Raw genomic sequence first — 16,431 nt, forward strand, 5'->3', positions numbered from 1 at the left:
GTTTGTGAAAAATAGCACATCCTTGGGCCACAGCCAGGAAAATCATTTCATTACGAGATTGCAACTGTAAAGCGGCGCAGAATCACAAACATACTGTACATTGAGATGCTTTTGTTTCCAAACTGCTCATTAGGAATGATACACGAGCCAAAATTATACCCTGTGTAAGGTGAATTAGGAGAAAATGAGCCCAACCGACCTTCTTAAGTGAGCAGCAGTTAGTACTGTAATTATTATCTCTGGTTAATCCCGCACCCACTGCAAGGCTGTGCTCAAGTTTCCTGTTCCATCCCGGAGGGTATGCATCTTCACATTGCTTCCGTTCTTCGTGCGTAATTCAGGCTGACAAGGAACATACTCGAGAGGGGAGGAAACGAGAGGCCCAGCTTAAAGATTGTTTTATGTAATGCAGGAGAGAGAACTGTGCTGCTGCTGCTGCCCGGGGCTGCTCCCAGCCCTGTGCTGTGGGAGAAGGGCAGAGGGATGCGATGTGCTGTCCTGGGCGAATGCCTTGGGGGTGTTCATGTACAGAGAACTCTTCCTTTTCCCTTTTCCTTTTTCCCTTTTTTTTTCCCTTTTCACTTTCCCATTTCTCCTTCCCTCTTCCTTCCCTCTTCCCTCTTCCCTCTTCCCTCTTCCCTCTTCCCTCTTCCCTCTTCCCTCTTCCTTTTCCCCTCCACTTTCATTCCATTCCCTTCCATCCCCTTCCCCTTTCTCTTTCCCTTGTCTCCCTTTTTTCCCTTCCCTTTCCTATCTCTGCAGGTGCTGCGCTGTCCCCCTGGTTTCCTATCTCTGTTCTCTCTGATTCCTTCTCTTCCAGGTCTGGCAGTCCATCAGATCATCACTATTACCGTGTCCCTCATCATGGTCATAGCTGCTCTGATAACAACTCTTGTCTTAAAAAACTGGTAAGGGGCCTCATGGTGGGGCTGGGCTGGGACAGGGATTTCACACCAAAACTACAGCAAGCATTGGCTGGTTCAGTTTGGTGCAGGGATGCTTGAGCATCATTGCTGGGTGAACAGCCTTTGCAAGACCCTGCAGTGACATCATCCAGTGATGTCATCCAGTGATGTCATCCAGCAAGGTGCCTGCATTCTGTGGCCTTGCAGGTTGCACTGCAGCTCTCCCACCTTCCCATGGCTCCAAGGCTGGAGCCTCTCTTCTGAGCCTCTCGGATGCTACCAGTTCTAAGTGTGCCCCATCACCTGGAGCGCTCCTGTGCTCCTCGAGCTTCATGTGCTCTCATTTATTCCCTTAACACAGGCTGTGTGCCTGGTAAAATAGGTTAGCTTCTTGCTTCAGGCACTCGTGACTTTACCTATTTTCCCAGAGAAACTGCCCTACTTTGAGGTCAGCGGTGCCAGCTGCCATCATGCCGCTGTGCTCCGGGACTCAGAGGTCCCCAGCAGCAAAGCAGCACCGTGGTGGCATTGCTGAGCTCCCGACGTGTCCCAGAGCTGAGCTGCTGTGTGCAGGTCGGGCTTCCCCACGCAGGAGGCAGAGATACAGCCCTGCAGTTACTTAGCCAGTGCCTTCCAGATAGAAAGCTTTCAAATAAATAAGAAAGAGCACTCGATTGGGAGCTGGTCTATCCGAAGTGCCAGGATTAGGATGTGATATCAAATGATGTATATAATAATGGCTGATAATGCAGTGTGTCCCCCTCCCACCCCTCTTCCCCCCGTGCTCCTCTCCCACGCAGCTGTGCGCAAAGCGGGGCGGCGCGGCGCAACGGCCACCAACGTAAAATCACACAGCAGGAGGAGAGCTGCCAGAACCTGACCGACTTCACCCCCGCCCGCGTGCCCAGCAGCCTGGACATCTTCACAGCCTACAACGAAACGCTGCAGTGCTCCCATGAGTGTGTCAGGACGCCGGTGCCAGTGTACACGGAGGAGGCATTGCACTCGCCTGGAGATTACAAAGCAACCTTCAATGGAAACAGGTGGGGTGATGCAGAGCTGTGTTCCCGTGCGCCCTGGTCCCGCTGTCTCCATCCCGTTCCTGGTTTGCAGTAAGGCATGGCTGTGCCACACCGTGCCCTTGCAGCATCACTGTCCCTTCCCTTGAGCGCCGTGGATGGGTTTGGCACCGCACTTCTCAGTTCCCTGCCTCCACCCCCAGCCAGGAAATGTTTCTCAGATCCATCTTCCAGAATTTCTGCTGTCTCCTAAGTGCCATCTAAAGAGCTGCTCGCTTGTGAATGGGCGATGTGATTAATGAAGGAGCAGGCTGCAAGAAGCAAATGAGCCATTTGTCTGGCACGAAATAAGGATACGTTAACGAGGGGCATAATGGGAGCTGACAGAGCTGTGTGAGCCCATCTCCAGGTGCCCCTCGCCCGCACAGGGAGGAGTGCAGGAGGACGGGGTGACCCTACAGCATTTGCCCATTTGCATTTTTTGGTGCTTCCTCCCATCTTGGAAGGCATAGAATTGGGATTTTCAAACCATTTCGTTGTGTGTGTGTCAGCGTGGCCATGAACCCCAATGGGCTGATATGGGGTGGGCAAGTGCTGCTCCCCTGCCTCATCCACATGCTGGCAGCTCGCTGCTCTCAGCCTTGAGGCGATGCTTTCTGGGCAGCCCCACACAGGCAGTGCACAGCCCCACATCCCACACGTAGCACTGGTTCCACTGGGAGGGGACGCTGGGGATGTCCCCATAGGGTTGCTATGGGTTGGCTGAGTGTCCCCATGCCAACCCCCAGCCATGCTTCTTTCCCTGCTTTGCACCACCCTGGTTTCCCAGGCCAATGAGCGCACTGAAAGCATTGCTGTAGAGGTTTTGCTCTCCCTCTGATGAAGCTGATGTGCACAGCACCCCCACAGCTCGCTCGTGTTGCACACCAGCACATGCAAGCCCATTTTTCTGCTCGCTGCAGACCCTCTTCTTCTGATCGGCATCTTATTCCTGTGGCCTTTGTGTCTGAGAAATGGTTTGAAATCTCCTGCTGACTGGCCGAAGCCTGTTTTACTTCCTGGGCAGGGCAGACGCCGTCTGGCTGTTTCCTGGTAGGTACGGCTGCCCACATCCCAGCATGGTGGTTCCCGGTGGGAGGTGGCTGTGTGCTGGGGCTGGGGTGGGCACCATTGGCTTTCTGTTCTGCTGTTGCGTTGTTTGGGGATTGTTTTGAATTTTTGTTAGCCAGCTTGGGTTGCTTTCACCTACTTGTTCCCATGAAGGTGGCAAGAAAGCAATTAGGCTTCACTGTGTGCTGCATCACAGCAGGGCGGCCGTGCCAGTTCCAGCCCCACGCTCAGGTACATTAACCCGTCAGTCCCAAGCCCCTGCTGCAATGAATCATACATTCAGTGTAAATGAAACTTCCAGCCTCCCCTGGCTGCATCTTGCTCGGAACAGCCCGTTAAACATCATGCTCAGCAACTGAACACAGCAATATAATGAGATTAGAATGGAAAGGAATAAAAAGTTAATGGTCCCAGGCAGTGCGTGGCTGGGGCAGGGCACAGGGCTGAGCCCAGCCTTCTTGGAGGGCACTGCACCAACAGAGCCTGGGGAAGGGGCTCCAGGGAGAGCCTTGAGCCCTTAGCATCCAAGTCAGTTTCTTATACAGTGAGCATCTTGAGCTCCTGAGAGAGGGAATCTTCTGGGGTGTAGCCAGAGGGCTCTTAGTCCCCATCTGTTAATGTTCTCTCCTTGTTTCTCCAGTTCAGCTGTTGTGGCTACAGAGGCAAAGTGTGAAGTTGCCTAGCCAAAGAGCTTGTGTTGGTGAGCAGGGATCAGCCCAGAGCAGGTCTGAGAGATGTTCTGCATTTCAGTGCACATCAGAAAGCCAGCAGCCGTGGTGTGCTGTACCCTTTGCTTTGTAGGCTGTGAGAGCTGACCCTTGGCTTAAAATGATTTTAGAAAAAGCAAAACAGAAACCAGCCCAGTCCTACTGCACAGCTGTGGTGCCCGGAGGAGAGTGGCTGCTGCCTGCTGCAGGAAACCTGTGCAGTTCCCACTGCTGCTCGCCAGCGTCCTGTGCAGTTTGTGCCAAAGGCTGGGTCCCTGCTCATTTCAATGGATTTCTTTAAATAGTCCAAAGCTGCTCCATTACGCTTTATTAAATCCTTGAAATTCTCATTGACCTGTTTTCCTGGAATCCATAAAATTCATATCAATGCGCTCCGGAAAAATCTATCCAAATTTTACCCGGAGCATTAGCCCTGTGATAGCATTTCAATTATTTATAAAGTTCTGTTTGGTTTCATTAATATTACCTAAATGAGATCAGTCCAAAACACGTCTCCTGCCCACACACACGTGCCTGCACCAGGGCAGCTCTGTATGCAGGTGTTTGCCTGTGGGCTGTCCCCTCTGTGAATGCTGTCTGGTTGCTGGGTTTTAGCCCCAGCAGCAGTGGAAGGATGCACTGGAGCTTGTGGGTTAGCTGCAGCTCTCCCTTCCAGCCCATTTCTTGCAGTGTGTGCAAGGGATGGGCCTGAAGCAGCCCATGAGCAGAGCACTGTGCAGTGCACAGGGATTGGAAACTGCACCATCCTTGGCACTGGGAGCACCTTCCCTTGGAAAGGCTCAGAGTACTTTGCAAGTATTAATTGATGGTACTTCACGGCTCTTAGCTCTCTAATAAGCAAATTAGTGCTACCAAATGTGTACATGCAGAGCTCGAGGCGTGAGACGTGATGTGACCAGGGACAAGGATGGTGGGAGTGGAGAGGGGACAGGGAAACTTTGTGTAGATGAACACTGTGAGGTTGGGCATGAGATCTGTGGGGGCTGTTCAGGTTGTGCTCAGTGTACGAGAGCTGAGCATCTCTGCTCAGTTGGCAGCTCAGTCACTGATGGGTGAGCTGGGCCACTTGGGTGGAAGGGACACCACAGTGTAGGCATAGGGTTGGCACGGTGTGGGTGTAGGGTTGGCATAGTGTAGGTGTAGGGTTGGCATAGTGTAAGTATAGGAGTTGGCATGGTGTAGGTGTGGGGTTGGCATGGTGTAGGTGTAGGGTTGGTATGGTGTAGGTATAGGGGTTGGCATGGTGTAGGTGTAGGGTTGGCACAGTGTAGGTATAGGGGTTGGCATGGTGTAGGTGTAGGGTTGGCACAGTGTGGGTGTAGGGTTGGCACGGTGTAGGTGTAGGGTTGGCACGGTGTAGGAATAGGGGTTGGCATGGTGTAGGTGTAGGGTTGGCACAGTGTAGGTATAGGGGTTGGCACAGTGTAGGTATAGGGGTTGGCATGGTGTAGGTGTAGGGTTGGCACAGTGTGGGTGTAGGGTTGGCACGGTGTAGGTGTAGGGTTGGCACGGTGTAGGAATAGGGGTTGGCATGGTGTAGGTGTAGGGTTGGCACAGTGTGGGTGTAGGGTTGGCACGGTGTAGGTGTAGGGTTGGCACGTTGTAAGGGCAGTATGGCACAGCCGGCTCCAGTCGCTGCAGGCAGCGCTGAGTTTTTGTAAGGCAAACTGGTGGAACTCATCTGCTTACATGGCAAGCAGATGCTGAACTTATTTCCTTAGATCAGGTTCATCCTCTGCCAACATGAGCTGTTCCGTGTGACACCGGCGCGGTCCCCGCTGCAGCGCTGGCCCTATGAAGAGCAGAGAGCTGTGCCCATGGAGAACAGCTGCTGGAGTTTTCCAGCAGATTTCACCCGCCTGCTGCCAAACCCCTCCGGAGCGCTCGCTTGTAGATGAATGTCACACCTCTGCAACAGGCAGCACATCAGCTATTTCTGCACTTCAATAGCCGCCATCCGTTCTCGCAGGCCGGCACAGCTGCAGCAGCGATGTGGCCCCAGGCTGTTTGCTGTGCACAGTGAAGTGGTCAATTACAGCATTGGCACCGGGAGCTGAGTGAGGAGTCCTAGGGGTGCATCTGCAGAGCCGCAGCCAGCAGGGCTGCTTTGTTGGGCTTCACACCGACCCCTGGGCTTCTGAAATCAAGTTTGGTCTTTTGCATTATTCTTGTCCTTAATCCCACTCCCTTTGACTGAAAAACCGCGTGGAATGAGATTATACAAAAATCTGTAAGGTTGATCAAGCGCTGACCTACTTTGCACAAAGAGGCGATGTGGAATACAATCCAAATTGTACATCCTGCAAGGCGTGCACTGAGTGGTCTTCATCCAGAGCTGTGTGCACCTTCAGCGTCGGCGCTGGGGAAGTGGGCATTTGAGAGTCTGAAATCCTCTCAGCGTGTTGATCCCACCCCAGCTTTTTTCACAAGGCAGCCCAAATTGCTGGAATTGTATGGTAATGCTGTGCTTTGTGCACTGCCATGTCCTCGTTCTGCCTGACAACAGCAAATGGTTTGTATTAACATTAACAGATAATGAGTCATCGTAAAGATCGGGGCTTGTCTTCTGAGGAATAACAAGCATTCCCAGCACACAGAAGCTTAAGGACTGGCTAGAATCTGCCCAGCTAATTAGTTGGAACGGCAGCATCCTTAGTGGGGATGGTGCATGCTAGACATCATGCTTAAAAGTGACGTTGCATTGCAGAGTGCTGCTCACCAGCTAGCCAGAGGTCACGGTGCACAGGACAGCACTTCTGCAGGCACGGGGCTGGATGTGGAGCTGCCCCACGTGCAGCAATCACAAGGCACGCTGGCCTGCCCTGCAACGCATATCGACATCCATAAAACCCCATATGCATAAAGTGGCCACGGCACTGATGGGGACTAATTGTCTTCTGAAGGTTTAAAGATCACGTAGGGAGCAATCTGTCAGAGGATGGCAAATAAATAGCTTGAGAAGAACTTCAATAGGATCTCTGTTTTTGATGCTTAACCAATTCTCTATTGATTTCTTTAGGGCATTTAACTTTAGAAAATCTTGTTAGTACTCATCATCGCCTTCTCATCTGCCAGAGCACTCGATGCTCTTATCCTAAGTATGAAAAGCTCCAGAATGATCAGAAATAAATTACTCCTCGGAAAGCAGGCCGAGAAGTGTGCAGTAAGGCACACCTCAGCTTCTTACTCCTGCTCTTCACCCAAAGCATCTGCTGCACCAACACGCGTGGGACGCCGCATCCCCGTGTTGCACGTGGCAGGAGGGGGGCTGGGGGCTGGGTTGGACCAGGCAGGGCTGGGACCTGTCCCTGCATGGGGCTTGTGTGGTCAGCAGGGTGGGCACTGCAGGGCAGTGGGATTGATCCTTACCACGGGTGGTGGGCAACAGCAAATGTGACTGCAGCTTGAGAGAACTGATGCACGTCCGGATGCGTTTCCCTGTTACGAACTTAATCTTTCATTTTCTTTTCGTTTTCCGCAGGATTCCATTGGTGAACCTGTAAAAAAAAAATTTTAAAATAATGGGTTACCTGTACCTACCATTTCTGTTTACCAGTAGGAGACTCAAAGAGCAGCGTTCTATGGGCCAAATATATTTTTATAAAAATGAACACGCCTGTAGGTAACTGCGTTTTTCCAAGAGTGCGTTTTTTTGGTTTTTTGGAGAAGAGAAAAGCGTGCGAGCAAAGAATCCCACGAAGGAAGAGGAAACCGAGAAGAGCTGGAAGGAGCAGGACTGAGCAGCTGGAACTTGGGATACGGACTACGATTCTGAACCTGTGCCAATAATACCATTATGTGCCATGTACTGATGCAAAAGACTTCGTGAGAAGCAGAAGCTAAGTCAGTAACACGCAGAAATGCTACCGAGGACAGGGGAGGGGCATCTCTTCTGATGGGGTCATTGATTCCGGTCCACATACATACATACATATGATATATATACAGAGAAAATATATATACACACACAAAACACTTTTTTTGTACTGTAGCAATTTTTGAAGATCTTAAATACTCATTTTTAAAGAAAACGTCACGGGCTAAAAGTCTGATTTCTTTAACATGCATAATATGACCTAGTCAAAGCGATGTTTTCTACTTGGGCAGCTTGCCTTTCCAACCTAGATGTGTATATATAGATAGACATATACATATATATATGTGTGTGTGTATGTATGAGCATATATATGTATGTATACATATATGGATAGTTTTATTTTCATTCTGGAGATGCGTTTCAGTGGTGGGTGCGTGATGGGGCCGCGCTGGCAGTGGGTGCTCGCGCTGCGCAGCCCCGATGCGATGGACTTGGAGAGCTTTGAAAGCGGGTCTGGAGCAAGAGCAGAATGGAAAAGGGGTTTTCCACCTGTTTGCAGCCTGAGCATCGTGGGGATGGCACCCGCAGGGGACAAAGTCAGGGTCCACAGGGGTCTGCTGGCGTCCCATCATGAGATGCTTCCCGCTGTGCTGCTTCAGAGCGCAAAGGGCAGCGGAGTTCAGACCAAAGTCCTCCGGTTCTTTTTGTAACCCACCCTCCCGAGTGTATGGACGGTTTTTTAGAGTTATCCAGATACGCATTCTGATCATCTGCTCAATCCTCAGCTCCATTTCTTTATTCTCTGTGTGTCGTTCTAAGAAAAGGCAACTCGGCCCTTCTGGCGCTGTGCATCACCATGCATGCAGCCGCTTCGTTCCGTAGCATTCTCTGTCCTTTTCTGATGGGGTTTTGTATCCTGGAGCGTTTTTCCCCACCTTATGGGAGCTGCCCCAAGTAGAAGTCTTCCGTGCCAGAGGTGGATGTGAACTGAACATCCCTGGGGGCACTGGCTGCATTCCCTGTGGCTCTGGGGCAGCTGAGCAGCCTGCAGAGCTGGACGCAGGGTTATGTTGGGTCTGGAGGGTTTGGTTCCATGGCAGAGCCGGTTCCTTTTGCAGCAGGGTCTGTGCAGGGCTCCCTGCCCCAGGCCTTTGCGTGTTGCTGGTGGTGCAGCCCATGCCAATGATCCTTGCTATCGCATCGCTTCAGTTTTCCTTCCTTGTCTCACTTCTCTGGCACCGATCCACTCCAGCTCCGCCATCGTGTTGTGCTTTACCCATTGATCTTTCTATTTATTTGTATCTACTGGCTGCACCAAGTCCTTCCCGTGGGTATTCAGTGTAATCTTGATAGCAGTTTGACATCGTGAGATATATCTGAGTCCCTCGTTCCTGGCACCGGGAGCATCGCGGTGAGCTCCTTCCCTTAGGGAGCCACTGCCTGGAGGAGCCACGGGGAAGGGGATGTGTCTGCATGTCTGTATGTCAGGGAGCACAGTCAGACAGCTCCAACCCCAGGCAGGGCTCCATTGCCACGAGCTTCCCCCACTCTGCAGAAGGACATGGCCTGGCCACCCCGAGGCTGCTCAGCGCTGAGCCAGGAGACAAACGTAGATGCACAATCTTCCCTTATTTATAAGGACCAACAGCACTTGCACTTTATCAGAGAAATCCTCACATCCCTATGCATGCCAAGCACACCAAGAAAAGGAACAACTGCCAGTAGGAAGGAAAGGAAGGGAGGGAGGAGCAGAGCTGTGAATGTGGTGGTTTACCAGGCAGGACTCAGCATCCTGGTGCTGTTTTGTAGTAAATAGAAATGAAACCATGTTTCTTTCATTCCCTGCTATTGATGAGAACCAAAAAAAAAAAAACCAAAAAACCATGACATGAAAACCTGGAGCTGTATGTTCCCAGGGAGGTGGTGGAGTCTCCATCCCTGGAGATGCTCAAGAAATACAGAGATGTGGCACTTGGGGACATGGTTTAGTAGGCATGATAGAGGTGGGTTGGGGTTGGACTTGAGGATCTTAGAGGTCCATTCCAACCTGAATGATTCTTTGATTGTATGATTCTGTGTTAGTGGAGTAGACCTGCTGGGGAGACTTATTGCATGGGGGAAGAGCAAGAAGTGCAGTGTTTGCAGGCACCTTCTGACGAGCTGTGCCACGCCGTAGCCGCCCCATCCCACTGCTGTCTGCTGCAGCAACAGATGACTGCTCTGCATGGATGCCTTCAGCCCTTTGCAGACAGCAGCTCTGCCCTGAGCTGCTGGTCATTGCTCCAAGTTCCACTGATGTGAACCAGCCCAAAACTCATTCATAATAACGGGGAGGCTCTGCAGATGCTGCTGCTGCTGCCGCCAGGTGCTCAGATGTGCTGGAACTGCTTGCCCGAGCAGCAGGGCTGGCTGCTTTGCAAGGACATGTGCACGTTTGGAGAATTAGGCCTTGAGAAAGGATTTTTCTTTTGTCGTTCAGCAGCTGAGCCTGCTTTCCAGCCAAACAGCAGAGCACGGGCAGTGGGAAGCGCTGCGCCTTTCCATGGAGCGCCGGGGCCGCGCTGTGCTGTCGGGTCATGCTTGGTGCAAGTGAGCTGGCAGCTCGGAGGAAGAGTTGGGATGTTTGCTCTGCCATAAGCTTCCAGCCACTTCTTTCCATTTCATTTTTTGGGTTTCTTACTCTTTTAGTGGTTCTCGAGAAATGCATCCCAGCTGCCAGATCCCCAGATGCGTAGCGGTGCATTGCGTTTCGCCGTGGCTCTGTCCCGTTGCAGGGAATGGGAACGAGCCCCTTCCCCTGTGCTCCGTGGGAGCTGGGGGGCCAAGGACCCGGGTGGCTGCCCATATCTCAACACCCAATTGTTTACCTTCATTCTGTCTTCCCAGCGAGAGAAATGGGCATCCCACGGCGGGTTTCATGGGAGCACCGCTGGGAAGGAGCGCTCCCACAGCATTCTTGTGACTCAAATTCATTTCCAGGGTAGGTAGGAATGTGGAGTAGTGACAGCAGAACAGGCGTAGCGATGACAAGAGCGCTGCAGAGATGGATTTCAGGTTACCTCTTCTCCATTGGCAGCTTGTTACAAAGGAAAGGTAATTCAGCTAAAATGGTAGTTAAATAGTAGATATTCTACACATATTATATATTTTGTAAAAAAAATAAAATAGAATAAAAATATATATATAATAACTCAGCCCACCCATTCCAGGATGACTGCGGTTGGAATTTTTCATTCAACCAGCTATAAAATCTGTACGTGAGTTTTTCAAAACCAGCAAGAAATCCCTCCTCCATCTCAGACATCTGTGGGTCCGCTTCGGTCTGCAGGTCTCACCCAACGCTTCTCACACATTTTTAAGAATTATTCTCAGCATTTGTAGGGTACATTTTTAAACAGCGTCATGAGTGGAGATATTTACTTTGAGAAAAAGTATACGTTGCACAAAAATGTACACTAAGGGCACAGATTTCTGACCCAGATTCTTCTATTTTAGGTTCCGAGGGGTTTATTTTTTTTGTTTGATAGGACATGTACAGTGAAGTTTACAGTTTATTTTTATTTTGCCAAAAAACATTTTCTAACATGAGACAGCTTTTACTTTGTAACCGGTTTTACATCACTGAATACTTTATTTTTTTTTTCTGGGAAAATTCTGTAACGTGAGGCATCGGTGCGCGGCGGTGCATCCATGGGGACGCGGCCTGGGGCACACAGCACAGCACTGCTGTGTGTACAGAGGCTGCGGCTGATGGACGGACAGATGGACAGACAGGCAGACAGACAGATGGAGCGGCGGACAAACAGGCAGACAGACAGACAGATAGGCAGACAGACAGATGGACCGGCGGACAGACAGGCAGACAAACGGACAGTTAGGCAGACAGGCAGACAGATGGACAGGCGGACAGACAGATAGACCGACGGACAGGCAGACGGATGGACGAATAGGCAAACTGATGGGCAGAAAGAGAGGCATGCAGACGGATGGGCAGACGTGGACAGACAGACAAACAGATGGACAGACAGGCAGACAGACATGTGGACAGATGGACAGGGAGACAGACAGGCAGACAGATGGACCAGTGGATGGACAGGCAGATGGACGTACAGGTGAGCAGACAGACAAACAGGTGGACAGATAGGTGGACAGACAGATGGACAGGCAGACAGACAGATGGATGTACTGTTGGACAGGCGGATGGACAGGCTGACAGATGGACAGGCAGACGGACAGCTGGGCATGGCAGCCCCGTGGCTCTGGGCAGCCCTGGCATCCCGTGTGCCCGGAGCCGGGCTGCCCTCGCCAGCTGTGGTTCCACACAGGTGAATATTTTATTCCGGAGTGGTTTTTTTGTTTTGTTTTGTTTTTTTTTAATGATTTGTCTCTGTACTTCGAAGCTGTGTATTTGGAAGCACTGTAAATGCGACCCTATACCGATTTCCCTGTGTATATTTAGTACTCTGATGTTGCTATTAAAACTGATATGAGAACCGCGCGTCGGCTCGTGACTCGCTTCCTCTGTGCTCCCATCTGGGGTTACAGGGCAGGAGGTCCCGGAGCTGCACCGTGCCAGCCCAGACCCCGCAGCAGAGGCAGAACCCCGTGGGATCATTGGGTTACATGGGGGCTCATGGGCTGTCTCACCCCGACACGGGGATGGCACGGCCGGGATCCTCCAGCACCGTCTGTCCTGGAAAGGGGAAGAACCTTCTTTCAGTGCGGCTCTGAAGCAGGGATGGCTGCTGGTTTCATCTCCTGGTGGTGTTGAACCCTTCCTGCAGCAGCGAGGTGCTCGTCCCCCAGCCAAACCCTGCTCCAACGCTGTCTTGTGTGGGAAAATATATAGGAAAAGAGGGAGGGACAAAGTGAGATGCTCTTCTTTTTAGGGTCAGATTGCCATCTTAAATCACCGTGACAACGTGTACAAGCTAACGGAATGCGAACGGTGCTGCATGGATCAGTGGGGAGCTCCATTGGTTTCCAAACACACGTGGGATTTCAGGGCATGAAATACAACATTGGGATCTCATTCCTTTCCCTGCTATTCATCACAGCTGGAAAAGTACTCACCGGCCCCAACTGCCACTGTGGGAACAAAGGAGAAATATTGTGCTGAGCTGTGCAGCCCGGAGCCGGGGCCAAGGAGCCGCCCAGGAGCCATGCAGGTCTCCCACGGCTGCGGGCAGCGACGCCATGCAGGGAGGGCTGCTCTGGGGCTCTGTGCACTGGATTGCTGCCCACGAGGAGCAGCGAGCAGAGCTGAGTCAGCCGGCAGCAGGGTGAGACTGCAGAACGGGATGGGAAACAACACACCAGCACGCTGATGCCGCAGCGCGCAGCTCTGTTAAAAAGCAGGACTAAGCGTTATCCAAGTTTAATTATTGTAATTATACCGGGGCGAAGTAATTACTGGGGATATTTTGAGCATCAATCAACATGCTATTTTGAAGAACGGATCCCTGATTTATCCAGGGCTAGGTGGTAAGCATCAGCTCACAACAATGCTCCTCCAGAAGGAGGAACCGACCGAGCAACTTTGTCAAGATCTGGGTGCAGTTTCTTAAGAGCAAATTCAATTGGGTGGGTTTTTTTTTGGTGGAGGGGCAGAAGGACCCCCACCCATGGGACCCAGTGGTGCCCCAATGGAGCCAGGCTGCAGGCTGCAAGCAGAACATTGGCATGGCAGTAGCAGAGCCCCCACTGTGGGGCTCTGAGGTTGGTGGGGGATGGGGGACTGAGGCTGGGTCTGTGTGACTGTGGTTCCTGTGGCTCCCTGGCTGGATGTAACAAATTGTCTGCATCATTTTCCTGATGGATCATTCTTAAATCACCCAGGACAGGCTTCAGGGCTTGGCACTGAAGCGATAGAAGGCACTTCAGTTCAATAAATGATGGAAATGTGCTATACTGAGTGCTATTCCTTATTAAAAGTTTAGGTGTGTCACACAAGCTGACTGCTCTCCCAGCCAAGACCTGAGAGTTTCACACTGCTTTGAGGTGCTGTGAGGTCCCCATGGGCTCGGGGCACTGCAGCATCCTGAGGGTGGGTGGCTCTGAGCAGCCCCTGCTCCTGCACCGTGCCCTGGAGCTGCAGCTTTGGCATTCAGAAACATCCAGGTACACCCAATAAATAACGAGTGTGGAGAGATTGGTTTATTACTGCAAGGCAATTTGTGGTAATAAGAGGTTTGGAGCAGCAAAGCCTCTCAGCGGAGAGCTGAATTATGGCAGAAACGCATTGGGAAGGAAGAGCTTGGAGCTGTGGTGTGCAGGAGGACACAACATGTGCTGGCAGCAGTGGGCTCCAGGATGGGGAGGCCAGGAGGGCTCCCTCCAAAAACCCCATTGCTCCCTATGGGCCGACAGGGAGAGGCTGTTTGCTTAGGGGCTGAGAAGTGGGAGGTGGGGAGCAGGAGTGTGAGGGCTGCCATGCCGAGGTTAGATCTTGTCTGGGTTTTATTGGCACTGCTCTGATCCGACCCCCGGGGCTCCCAGACCTTCCTCGCTTCTGCCAGGAATGACAAGTCAATATATTTTTAATAAACTTACCTGATTGAAATCCTCGTAGCTCTGTTCATACTCCAAGCATGATATTAACTGAGAACTCACATTTATCTTAGTTCCTTGTCAGACCCAAACACTGCTGGAGTTCCTGCAGGGTTATTATTATCCTCCTCATACTGATGCTGAAGCTGGCAGGCTGTGGGCTGACACTCGCACAAAGGAGCAGTGCAGGGCCAAAGTGGGGGTGTGGGGGGCTGTGGGAAACTGGAGACCAGTCATCCCATCTTTACCTACAGAGTGAGATGCAGCTGCAACAGCCCCACGCTTCCCCTGGAGCCTCCTTTCCACCCTGCCATGGCTCAGGGCCTTGGGCAGACCCAGCCTGGCACTGCCTTCCCTGCTGCTCGGAGCTTGTAAGGCTGCCAGCGTTCTGCCCTCAGCCTGCAAAAAGCACAGCTTGACATTTATTTTTTCTTATCTCCTTCTCAGTCGGATTTTCCTTCCTCTTGCTTCAGACTCCGTGCTGACACCCAGACCGGCAGCTACAAACACAGCAGCGGATCGCAGCCAACTCCATTTGTAAAATGGTTTTGTGAAGCCATGAGAAAAGCAATATTCGTGTAACAGCCCATCAACCTGTACATTGAAGCAATTAGCCGCGACCACAGTCCCTGATAAAGAAAAGCCCCATGTTGGCCAATTTGCTTTCCATCAGCCCAGAGAGGTGCTCAGGGGAGCATCCTGCAGCCCACAGCACGCAGCCGCCTGGGCTTTGCGCTGGGATTTTTGCACTGTTGCTCTCCCAGAGTTTTTTGGGAGGTGGATCTGGTGGGGATGGGTATCAGCAGCCTGGTCTTGGTGATGATGAGAGCACTGCTCCCTGCCTGCTGGGTGTGTTCAGCAGCACTGCTGTATCCCACCGGCCCTGCGCGTGCCACAGGCTGAGAAGCAAGAGCCAGAGATACACTGAAAATACAAACAGCCTTTCCCCTCAGGATAGGCAGGTTCCCACGCTGTCTGTTGTCATGTAATTGATTCCCCAACCTGCTCTCCTCCATCAGAGGGCAGCGACCGGGTGAGGGACCCAACACCTCTGCCGAGGTGTGAACCAGCAGGGGATGGAGCAGCAGAGAGGCGCAGAAAATCATCTGCTGAGTCCATTGCTGAGCAATTCTGCCCCTTCGAGCCAGGTGAAAAAAGCTGTGTGTGGTTCACTCTGTGCTACCCAATGTGCCTAAGAAGACTGGCACACAGTGCAGGCCCTACAGAGCAAGCCAGGTCCCAGTGAGACAACACACTGAGATCCTATGCTATGGGGAATCACAGCCCTGTGGCAGCCCAAGCACACAGCAATGGGGCTTGGGAACATCCTTTCTTTGGGGCCATGGGAAGCCAGCAGGCAGCAGCGACTCGTGGGTGGCAGTGAACCAAAAGGCTTCAGCGCATCTCATGGGTCACAAAGAGGAAGGACAAAAGGCCAGAAAGATGTGCCTTTTGCTGGAGACCGTCTGATCGTGTTTGTAGCCCTCTGAATTGACTTGGAACAGTTTGCTCTCCAAGTTGCGCTGGGGACAGAAAAGCGCATTGTCAACTTGGGCTGAGTTTCAGGACTTGCAGAATGGAGAGGAAGCAAAGGTTCACCAGATCCATGACTTTCGCTCCCAGGACACAAGTGGGGCTGACTGCAAGGGGGGACATTCCCAAGGAAATGGGGATGTGGGAACTGTGCCCCTGAGCAGAGAAATGTGGGTGAGGGGAAGGAGGTGGGGAAGGGAAGGAGGGGCAGCAGGAACAGAACCGAACGGGCACTTCTCAACTTAAACAAAGTTTGGAAGAGCTATTAAAGCAGAAGATCAGTGAAGGGGGAAATTGAAATGTTAGGGGATGGAATGGAAAATTAGGCACAGATAATGGCGTAATAGCACCGGAGTTTGAAGTACCCTCAGATAATTTGTCGTGAAGAGCTGTTAAACGCTCCTGTGTGAGACTGTGCCTGTGCTGGGCACCCTGGGGCAGCGGTGTGATGGGCACGGTGACCTGGGGCTGTGGGTGCTGACACTGCTCCCAGCTGTCACCCATCAGTGTGACCATCCCACGGTGTGTGCCACGGTGCCCCTCTCAGCTCTGCCAGCTCTGTGGGCTCCAAGCACGGATAATTCTGGCAGTGGGGAGCAGGATGTGCCAGGCTGCGCTCAGCATCGCCTGGCAGCTGCAGGGATTAGAGCTCAGTCGAGAGATTGCGCTGGGGATGTGAGAAGGTGCTTTGAAATTAGTCCGAGTCCGATGCCTTTTGATCTAAAGAGGATTTCGAGTGGAGTGAGAACACCCAGCCCTCCTGGTGCCAG

The 16,431-nt window shown here is 52.0% G+C and overlaps 1 protein-coding gene across 10 annotated transcripts in view; it reads left to right on the forward strand.

Annotated features, from left to right (window-relative positions):
• The window catches only part of AJAP1 (adherens junctions associated protein 1), a 37,865-nt gene extending 26,400 nt beyond the window's left edge, over positions 1–11,465 (forward strand). For 3 of the 10 annotated variants that reach the window (XM_090123315.1, XM_090123314.1, XM_031613348.2), the window contains exons 3-5: positions 821–908; positions 1,706–1,948; positions 2,887–7,234. In XM_090123315.1, coding sequence (XP_089979441.1) covers positions 821–908; positions 1,706–1,948; positions 2,887–2,959 — 404 coding nt within the window. In that variant the 3' untranslated portion in view covers positions 2,960–7,234. The other 7 variants (XR_016459464.1, XR_016459462.1, XR_016459459.1 and 4 more) reach the window with 7 other exon arrangements.
• Positions 11,466–16,431: the final 4,966 nt, after the last annotated feature.

Source organism: Phasianus colchicus, chromosome 22 (assembly GCF_987193195.1).
Source record: "Phasianus colchicus chromosome 22, bPhaCol1.hap1.1, whole genome shotgun sequence".
NCBI lineage: Eukaryota > Metazoa > Chordata > Aves > Galliformes > Phasianidae > Phasianus > Phasianus colchicus.